Genomic DNA, 10,706 nt, shown 5'->3' with positions numbered 1-10,706 from the left:
AATATGAACCCAAAGAAGAGAGCAGCGGGCTGCATGGGAGGCGGTGTGCCAGCTTGTGCAAGCTTCTTTGAGGTGGCCAATCCCAACACAGAGGCTACAAATGATGAGCCTTCATTGGCGAGTATCATAAACTTTTCAACGCATTTGCTTGGCTATGCAATTCAGTATGCCATATGGTTATGATTCGATTATGATTAAAATTAGCCTAAGCATGTAACATCATCGCATCATTGACATTATAGTTCTCTTAATGCCCATGAAGGTGAAGCTTAATATGCAGCTCTATTAAGGTGGAGAAGGTTCAAGCATGCCGCCCAATTGTTGCATTACCGTAGTTGTGCATTGTTGCGCAGCCTGGGCATATGATGATATTGCATGAACGCTTCTGCGCTTATTTCTGCGCAATAACATGAATCAGTTTGCTCTTTAATCCTGATGCTGCAATCTTGCAGACAGTTCCGGAGGCCTTCCTCAAGCGGTTTCACACCTATTTGTGCAAGACGATAAAGCTGGAGGCACCCAATGGACAGGTGTGGGATGCCCACTTAGAAGCCGACCGCAAGAAGCAGCTAAAGATCACCACTGGATGGAAAGAGTTTGCCTACCATATGGGCGTCCAAAGCGGGGATCTCATCATCTTTGATTTGGTTTCAAAAGGCCACTTCCAAGTTTACATCTATGAAGGGGAGGACTCGTGTGAAAGGGACATGAATACCATCATAAGGGTGCCCAAATCGCGTAAAAAGGACATTCACGCTACAAGGACGCCCAAACCGTGTGAAAAGCACATCCACACCAGGGGGCTATCCAAATTGCACGCCTGTAACCACACCAGTAAACTGTGTGAAAAGGCCAGTCCATTGGGCACCATGGCGGTGCCCAAATCCCAGGCCTTCAACCACGCTAGTAACAACAATGACAGCACTTCCACCAAGAAGAAGAACAAGCAGAAGATGGCCATTCACACTAGCTCTTCAAAAGGTGACAATGGCACCCTTGCAGACAACAGTGCCTCTCTACAACTTATACAATACAATGGTTCTTCGCCTTTGGTAGCATTCGGTGATGATGCCTCCACCAAGCGTCAGCTCACCTTGGACGGTTTTTGGAAAGTTTGGCAACACTTTCATAAACAAACTCAAGAGGCCTTCAAAGAGGCCATTGCTTACTCTAGCACCAATCCCTTCACTATTTTGGTGATGGGCCATTCAAATGTCTGCCATGGATTCAAATTGGTAAGAGCACCTTCACAATTCTGTGTTGCAGTTCTCATTTCAGAGTAGTGATTTTATGTGTTTCACCTTCCTTCACACTGTTTGTTTGTTTGTGCCTAGGCACTCCCGCGGCCGTTTGCTAAACGATATCTGAGTGGAGGTGTTGAACAAGTTGCCTTGTTAGACAGCGACAAGAGGACATGGAGTGTCACATGGTTGGGACACAAGAACCCAAGCATGGCATTTAGCGGTGGATGGAGGTACTTTGCTGTCAATCATGACCTCAAGTGTGGCGACATTTGCATATTTGAGCGGGCGAGTCGAAAAAAATCCACTACCTTCAAGGTGCACATATTCAGAGTTAGTGCTAGTGATGAAGCAGCAATCAAGGATGCCATACCCGCGAAATTTTCCCAAGTCATCACAAAGAAGGCTGTGACAACCCTTTGAGAAAATTGAGCAATGGGTTGAGTTTCTCTCTTTGCAACAGTTTTTGGCATATTCCATCTTTTGCCTTTCACTAATGTATATTCGGATCATCTTTAGTTTAAATGCAAGTGCACACCTTGTGTTAATATTGTTGCTACTAAAAGCTATGCCATAATGTTAAAAACTTTCAAATCACAAAATGTTTGACCCAAGGTTTTCAATATTTGGTTCTATTGAGTATGTGATCGCTTGGATGTTTATGATAAATGGAACAGAAGTGATGGGTTTTCATTCGTTAGCAAGCTTCACAATACCACATAGAAGATATGAGACCCACAACACCCTCGAGCATACATGATTTAAAACAAGGCAATGGTGGAGAGAAAAGCCAGAAGCGCATAACATGTTCAAACAGATGGATCAGTTCACCACTACACCAATGTTTTTGTCCATTCTAGATAGCTAGCTTGAGCAGCTTAAACACTAGAGCATCTCACATAAGAACCTTTTTTCTTTCCAAAAATAGCATGCTTCATTATTTTGGTCACACAGTTCCAGAGTTCAAGTAGTTAATGCATTTGAGTGTGGCCAAATGGCTGGTCGAAAGATTCAAAGGCTTGAGTTAAAGCAACGTCAAGCTTGAAAGAAACCAAATACTAGTTATTAAGTCCTCACCATACTCCCCAAGCATGGAGCTCGGATCAGGCCAGACATAAGTTAATGACCTCTTCTAAATTCTTGCAGAGGAAGTGGATCCTCATATCTTGGACTGCTTGGCAATCTTCGCCCATTCAGTGTGGAAGGCTCCAGGCTCGTCAACACGCTCATATGTGTGAGCTCCAAAGTAGTCACGCTGTGCCTGCAAAAGGTTCGCAGGCAATCTAGATCGCCTGTAGCTATCGAAGTAGGCCAAACTAGAACTCATGCCAGGAGTGCTGATACCAACACTAATGGCGAGAGAGACAACTCGCCGCCAAGCTTCCTGGCGCTCCACCATTTCCTTTGCGAATTCCGGATCCACCAACAGGCTAGCCAGCTTCGGGTTCCTGTCATAAGCTTTCTTGATCCGGTCCAAAAACACAGCCCGGATGATGCAACCACCCTTCCAGATACGAGATATCTCTCCAAGATTCAAATTCCATCCCTTCTCAATACTCTTGGTCCTTATGATGTTCATCCCCTGTGCATAGCTGCAGATCTTAGATGCATATAAAGCTTTCCTCACATCAGTGATCAGTTGCTGCTTGTCTACGCCCTTTGTGGCTAAAATGTCTCCCACACCTGCCTCTCTGAACACTTTTGCTGCCGCTTCTCGTTCTTCCTTCAGGCCACTAAGAAACCGTGAATCTAGAGAAGAAGCTATGGTAGGTGCGGCCACTGAGAGCTCTGCTGCCTGCTGTACTGTCCATTTGCCGGTGCCTTTCATCCCTGTCTTGTCAAGGATTTTGTCCACCAACTCCCCCTCCCCCTTGTCATCCTTCACTTGGAAGATATAAGAAGTAATTTCAATCAGAAAGCTCTCCAACTCCCCCTTGTTCCACTCTGTAAAAGCTGTGGCAAGCTCTTGGTTTGTCAACCCTCCGACTGACTTGAGAACATCATAAGCTTCTGCGATCAGCTGCATGTCCCCATACTCTATCCCATTGTGTACCATCTTCACAAAATTACCTGCCCCCCCTTCTCCAATGTATGTTACACATGGGCCATCATTGACCTGTGCAGCCACTTTAACAACAATGTCTTTGATGTACTCATAAGCTTTTGGGGTACCACCGGGCATGAGGGAGGGGCCATAGCGAGCGCCCTCTTCGCCTCCAGAAACCCCCATGCCAAGGTAAAGCAGCCCCTTGGCTTTCACAGCATCTGCCCGTCTCTCTGTGTTCTCATACCACTCATTGCCACCGTCGATGATGCAATCCCCGGGCTCCAGGAACTTGGAGAGGGTATCAATGGTCTGATCTACAGGGGATCCAGCTTTAACGAGGATGATGACGGCACGGGGCTTCTGGATGGAGAAGACAAACTCCTTCGGGTCATAGAAACCCTTAACAGGCAGGTTACCTTCTTGTTTGGCCCTCTCCACAGTCTCATCCACTTTGCTGCTGGAGCGGTTGTAGACAGAGATGGGGAAACCCTTTTCTGCAATATTGAGGGCAAGGTTCTGGCCCATGACTGCGAGGCCCACAAGCCCAATTCTGGAAAGCGAATCGCCGGCCATGGCTGGGGCAGAATCTGTGTTAAGAGTCTCTCTCTCTCTCTCTCTCTCTCTCTCTCCCCCCCCCCCCCCCCACACACACACAACAGCCTACCTAAATTTCACGCAGAAGAAGATCTCTCTCTCTCTCTCTCTCTCACACACACACACACACAACAGGTTCGGTGATCCTACCTAAATTTGACGCAGAAGATCTCTCTCTCACACACACAACGGGTTAGGTGATCCTACCTCAGTTCGACGCAGAAGAAGATCGCCCACAGCCGTAAAGATGACCAAGGATCGCCGATGAGTAGCAGAAAGATGAGCCTTGCTTTGCCTGATCTGCGTGCGAACCGCCCAAATACAATAAAAGTCAGCTGATTAAGAAGGTAGATGAAAGGGGTGCTTTGTTAACCTTTGTAGGCATGAGAGTCGTAGGTGGACTGGCAACCACCCGATGAACGAGGTGTGCTGTGACACATAAACTGACGTGCTATTGACGTGTCTTTTTTTTCCCTTCCATTGGAGAAACACTCTCTTTGAGGCTGCGCGACGTGGGTATGTGTTGTGAGCCGGTATATATACATAAACTGACGTGCTATTGACGTGTCTTTTTTTTCCCTTCCATTGGAGAAACACTCTCTTTCAGGCTGCGCGACGTGGGTATGTGTTGTGAGCCGGTATATATATATATCTTCCCGCAAACACAGAAACAAGCTCTTTCGCCCCTTTGAGTATAGAGACCAAAATCGAGCCCATCTAACAAGAAGCCTGGCTCAGCAATTGACACTTAGCAGCAGCATCTAACACTAGGTTGCCTCAAAAATGTACATCTCCATCTTGGGTCAACATAACTTTGGCCCATATGCAATGGGGATTCATCTTGCTACAACAAATATTGTAAGTGATATAACAATTTGAGATGTGAATGCAAAAAAACCACGGAAAGTGTGGTAAATATCTTACTATAAGTAGTCTATTTTAAGTGTATCATGCCAATGTTTGAAGATGGACACCAACCATAAATCTAGATTAGGTGAGAGAAGCCAATGTTTGAAGATGGACACCAACCATGAATACAGATTAGGTGAGACAAGCCAACCACTACATGAAAAGAATCTATAGTACCTAAGCACACACCATGGGACCATTCAAGAAAATCAATATCAAATGGAAATTATTACATAGTCAGCATTTCATCATTCTTGATTTTAATGGCACCTCTCCCTCATAAGTGAACAAAATACGTCTAAAAGGATAGAATGCTATTAAACTAAAGATGCTATTTTTTACAATAGCCTAAATCAATTTTGTTTCACTTTGACCTAATCTATAGTATGAGTGGGGGGAGGTGGGGGAGGGGGGTTCTTTTGGGCAGCAAGGAGAATGCAAGCTTGTGTGAAGGGACATTGACTTCAAACCTCTTTTTGTTAAGAATGTATAAAAAGAGAACCTCCGATGGCATTTGTGAGTGAACATAAGTTATGATAGAAAAAGGTAGGAAATATTCACCTACATCCCCACTTCCCATGTGTCTATATGCACGTGTACATGTGCGCGCGTGCACACACACACACACACACAAAATGTAACACTATATAATAGTACATTTGAATCTCTCATGGTATGATATAGAAGCAGCAAAATTTTGTCAGTGTGTCAAATGATTAATGTGTAATTTGGGTGTATCTCTCATGCGGTGTGTGTGTGTGTGTGTGTGTGTGCGCGCGCGCGCGCGCGTGCATACACGAGAGAGAGAGAGAGAGAGAGAGAGAGAGAGAGAGATGACCTCATAGATACACAAAGTACTTCTAAAAAGGAATGAATGTTATTAAAAGGTTGTTAAGATGTCTCTTACAATTAAAGAGTGTATTTCTAAGGTAGAAGTGAAATAGTGGTCAATTTTGTTGTACTTTGATCTAAATATATACTATGATCCCAAATGTGGATGCTAAAATGATTCCTTCATAAGTAAAGGTTATAATTGATATGGGAGAGACACCCCCATACTATGGTATATTATGAACTCCACAACATATGAATTTTATAGCATTTTCCATAAATTGTGTTGCGATAAAAATATGGCATTTTAATGGTTAGAAAGCTTGTTGTTACCACATCCAAGTTGATGAGTGTAGCTAATGCACATGACCAAGTTTTGTGAGAATTTTTCTAACCATGCTAATTTTGGGGGAGTTATAGACGGGGTGGCCAAGTTTTATGACAAATGGAACTTTTAAATGGTGTAATTTATGCTCTAAACATACTAGAGGAAGAGGTTCTCTTCCTTACACATATTGCATAGCTTTAAATAAAATGGGAAGGGGACCAAATGTGAGATTTCTATTAATATAATATACATATATAGCTAGTTTACAATTTAAAAAAAGTGTGATTGTGAAAAACAGGTTAAAAGTGTGTGACCATGGTAAACATTTTCTTAAAAGGGCTGAGTGGTTGGTCGTCTAAATTGTTACTCATGAAACATTAAAATTGGAGGGTTGAATAAAACATTTTGAAGTTTTTTTTTGGGCATGCCATTAGTAGTCTTACTTATAAAATTATTATCCTCTTCCTTTTACTAGTCAAAGAAAACTTTCACTTTTTCATTTTGTTAGATTTCAATTGTTTATTTGAAATTTTTGAAATGTTCTAATTTTTTTGTAAAGGCCTCTCCATTTATATTCTTTCTTTTCATTAAATTCTACAAATCCACTCGTTTCCAACACAAATCCACGCATTGTTTACACCATTATTTCCACTATATCAAACTATTTTTAAAAGTGTATTGACTCATTTCCAACACAAGTCCTCCCATTTTTTACACTATTATTTCCACTGTATTAAACTATTTTTCTCAAGTAGTCACTAAAAAAATAGTATTTATCTATATTAAAGAATACAAGCAAATGGTTTTGAATAGTAATGAGTACTATTTGTTGATTTGGTGCCTTAGTTAAATGCTCATTTCTATTGTTGGTGATTGGGAGAGAGGAGCTTATCCATGGAGGTGGGGGACAAGAGTTCGTAAAACCAAGATGGGACTCATTCTCGAAGTCTTAGTGTGATCTACTTCCACTAACACTAGTTCTATAATTGAGCCACAAAAGTGGCTTGAGGCTAATTTATGAGTTTTGAAGAAATGAAAAGGCAAATCAACTTAGAAGTCCACGAAACTTCTTTTTATTATGCATCTACCTGTGGTAAAAGTTTCAAAACAAAGTCATGTTCCTAGTAAAGTTATAACTTTTAAAATTACTAAAAATAGCATAAAAAGGTGTTAACCACTTTGGTCCTATGCAGGATGGCAAAATGAAGTACTTGGCTAATGTACTTCATGTTCTGAATATTACAAAGAACCTAGTTTCTGTTAGTAGACAGATGGTTGAGCAGGGTCTACAAGTGAGGTTTAATCTTCAAGGATGTTTTGTGGAAGACTTCAAAAATAAGTGTCACTTGGTTACAAAGGGTAACAGAATTGGCATGATGTTTACTTTGGATGTGAACATGCCCGAGATAAAGGCATCCTGTTTGCGCAGCATGAAACAAGTGTCATTACAGATATTGACATATGGCACAAGCGCATTGGTCATATGAATGTACAGCGATTGAAGTCTATGCAGGCCCAAAATATTGTTACAGGTTTGCCAAAGTTTAAGGTTGACGGTATGCATAAGGTATGTGAAGCATGCCAACTTGGTAAGCATGCCGCCAAACATGCTTTCCCACATGAAAAGCATGTCATTGCAAGGCCATTGGATGCCATACATTCCGATGTATGGGGACCGACCAAGACTGCAACAATTGTAGGTTGCAGCAGGTACTATGTTACATTCATTGATGATCACACTAGGAAAGTGTGGGTTTATTTCATAAAGGAGAAAAGTGAGGTGTTTGCTCACTTTCAGAGATTTAAAGCCTTGGTTGAGAAGGAAAAAGGCATGCAAATAAAATGCCTAAGATCATATGGTGGGGGAGAATATTTCTCCAATGAGTTCAGCGATTTCCTGAGAAAGCAGGGAATCAAGAGGCGGTTTATGTGCAGGTACACTCTGCAATAGAATGGTGTTGCAGAAAGGAAAAACATGCACATTACAGAAGTGGCATGTGCCTTGATGGCTGAAAAGAATATGCCACATTACTTTTGGGTAGAAGTTAACAACTGCTATTTATGTACATTATGAACAGGACACCCACTGCAGCTGTTCATGGTATGACACGTGAACAGAAGTTTTCAAGCATAAGACCGGATGTGTCTCACTTGAAAGTGTTTGGGTGTATTGCATCGCTCTAAAACCACAAATGTTGATACATTCTTAACCAATCTATGGCATATCAAACTTCAATGTTTTTCATGTAAGCACCATATGACTCCCTACTTTAACCAAGTGGTTGGACCTTTACACTTTAAATTGTCAGGGACACAAACACACTATGAAATTTATCACCAACACCACCAATCATTCCAGCTATAACCTGAACATCCAAATTTGCAACTAGGAAGGAAGTGATGTCAACCCATCAACACTTTAACATAGAGAACATGATTCAATGAAGTCAACAAAAGTGACAAGGATACAAGGACAAACTAAGTGATTAATGTGTGGTTTATTTGAGGGATTAATGTGTGCTTTATCTAAGGGATTAATGTCAACCCATCAACACTTCAACCTAGAGAACATGATTCAATGAAGTCAACGAAAGTGACAAAGCTACAAGGACCAACTAAATGATTAATGCGTGCTTTATCTAAGGGATTACGCACACCATTGGTATTTAATGTATGGACAAGCATATAAGATGGGTCCACATGCTGAAAAGTGAAAATTATAAGGTTAAAGATGCTGATTGAAGGTGCTTATTTTGGCTTGGAGCTTCAAGTAAATGGGTAAATGTACTATATGATGCCCATATGATGACACGAGGGTATGCCCAAGGATGTGCATAGGAATTATTTGCTAAATTAGAAACTAGGACAATAAGGAGTTAGATATAGACTAGAGAATAATGCGTTATAGACTAGAGAATAAGTGAGTTATGAGCAGCAGACATCATAACTTAAGTTGTAAAATATCTATACTCAATCAATACACTTTATTTGTACATTGTAACTTTGGGAACTCGTCTACCCTCTCTATCTCTTGGAATGCTTACTTTCATGGTATTTGTGAGCGTTTTAGCTCTCATATGACCTCTTTCTTTGTTTGTTTTAGCTCTTTGCTTGAGACTTAAGGTGTGTGTGTGTGTGTGTGTGTGTGTGTGTGTGTGAGTAGGAGAAGACTTCTCTTAAATGGGGAGAAATCATAGGGCTATAACCACAAGGTTAGAGACTAGAGTGAAGCATGAGCATGGGGAGGGATGGAGATATCCACATAATCACTCACACACTATAATAAATTGTGTGCCACATTTTGTGCCAAATCATCGAACATGCACCACACAAAACTATATGACACATCGTCACATAAAATTGTCACACACGCATCACAAAAAATTGTATGACACATCACCATTCAAAATTGCATGCCACATCAACATACAGACACTGCTCAAAAGTACGTGCCACATTACGATATGTAAAACTACATGCCACTTCATCATCAAACTAAACATACACACTCCATAAAAACGTGTGCCATATCATCACATAACTTGAACACTTTTTACATACACACCTCATATATTTCACTTTGCACACACTCACACATCAATTAAACACCACTTTACACTCACATAACTCTTACATACACTTCACTTTGCACACACCCAACACCCAAGCTGCAAGAAAAGAGCAAGCAAGTAAATGAAACTCAACACTTGGAATCCATTCATATTGGGACTAGGATGGACTAGCCATGTGTTAGTCAGAGTAGGTAGGTACAGGATTGAGTGAGAAATCATAGGAGTAGGGTAAGTAGAATCTTAGTGTTAGTACCCCACCTTTCTAGAAATTACACTAAACTAAGGATTGCTGATGAAAAACCTTTAGAACATATATTCATTGTTGTAAAACCTTAGAAATTACACTAAGCTAGGGATTGATGAAAACCTTTACACCATATATTGATTATGAATCTTGAGATTATATATTGATTGTAAACCCTTAGAACATTCACATTTAGCATAACTATAAGTATATGAAAAAGTTAAACATTGTATAGAATGTATGTACTCATAGCATGAGTATGCATTTTATACCATGAGCATGCATTTTCATATACTCATAGCATGAGTATACAAAACTATTATGCATTTTATAGAATATATTGATTATAAATCTTGAGAATATATATTGATTGTAAACCCTTAGAGCATTCACATTTAGCATATCCTATGAGTATATGAAAAAGTTACACATTTTATAGGATGCATACACTTCTAATCTTGTGAGTTGTGTTTCTTAACTAAGCATTATATTTGTAGGAATAAATAATGCACAATATAAAAAAAGTTAAAAATCAAGTAACACAAGAGACTTTCATAGCAATTTAAAGACTTACATTTGATACACCAAAACCCAGTACTTTGATTGAAATACTAGAAGTGAAAAGTCCCTTGTATGACATGAATAATTTGAATGATAATAATTTTAAAGGTATCCACATGAGCAAAAAGATATTTGCCATTTGCTTTCACATCATTACACACACTAAGCTAAATCTTATCAAAAGATTTGACAAAATTGGTCGAGTCATCTCAATCGTTCAATAAGATAAGAAAGGACTAATATGATAAAGCTTTCTATATAATCACAATAGTAAAGAAAGTCGAATGGTCTTTCTATTCTATGTCCATATAGTGCCATTTGATACTTTAAATCCACCATTTTTTAACTCAAAAATAATTGACCTCATACTAGTGCACTT

The 10,706-nt window shown here is 40.2% G+C and overlaps 2 protein-coding genes across 2 annotated transcripts; one reads left to right on the top strand and one right to left on the bottom strand.

Moving 5' to 3' along the window:
* The first annotated feature begins 354 nt into the window (after window positions 1–354).
* On the top strand, window positions 355–1,831 carry LOC147622833 (uncharacterized). The gene is made up of 2 exons (XM_086822475.1): window positions 355–1,235; window positions 1,335–1,831. The coding sequence occupies exons 1-2, from the start codon at window positions 609–611 to the stop codon at window positions 1,662–1,664; spliced, it is 957 nt and encodes a 318-aa protein (XP_086678601.1). The 5' UTR covers window positions 355–608; the 3' UTR covers window positions 1,665–1,831.
* A 197-nt stretch (window positions 1,832–2,028) lies between these two features.
* Window positions 2,029–4,301, bottom strand: LOC147622832 (6-phosphogluconate dehydrogenase, decarboxylating 2-like). The gene is made up of 2 exons (XM_086822474.1): window positions 4,090–4,301; window positions 2,029–3,863 (listed from the first exon to the last, which is right to left on the bottom strand). The coding sequence occupies exon 2, from the start codon at window positions 3,859–3,861 to the stop codon at window positions 2,401–2,403; it is 1,461 nt and encodes a 486-aa protein (XP_086678600.1). The 5' UTR covers window positions 3,862–3,863; window positions 4,090–4,301; the 3' UTR covers window positions 2,029–2,400.
* Between the last annotated feature and the right edge of the window lie 6,405 nt (window positions 4,302–10,706).

The sequence above is a fragment of the Cibotium barometz genome, chromosome 28 (assembly GCF_041138505.1).
Source record: "Cibotium barometz isolate CiBa-2024 chromosome 28, ASM4113850v1, whole genome shotgun sequence".
Lineage (NCBI taxonomy): Eukaryota > Viridiplantae > Streptophyta > Polypodiopsida > Cyatheales > Cibotiaceae > Cibotium > Cibotium barometz.
The sequence above is the reverse complement of the archived record's forward strand: the minus strand, read 5'-3'. Positions and strand labels throughout refer to the sequence as shown.

What these genes read in the sequence shown, in the direction of transcription:
- LOC147622833 (XM_086822475.1), top strand. Translation starts at nt 609, where the DNA reads ATGGGCGTCCAAAGCGGGGATCTCATCATCTTTGATTTGGTTTCAAAA. An exon ending in TCTGCCATGGATTCAAATTG is followed by an intron (nt 1,236 to 1,334) that starts GTAAGAGCACCT and finishes GTTTGTGCCTAG; the next exon opens with GCACTCCCGCGGCCGTTTGC.
- LOC147622832 (XM_086822474.1), bottom strand. Translation starts at nt 3,861, where the DNA reads ATGGCCGGCGATTCGCTTTCCAGAATTGGGCTTGTGGGCCTCGCAGTC.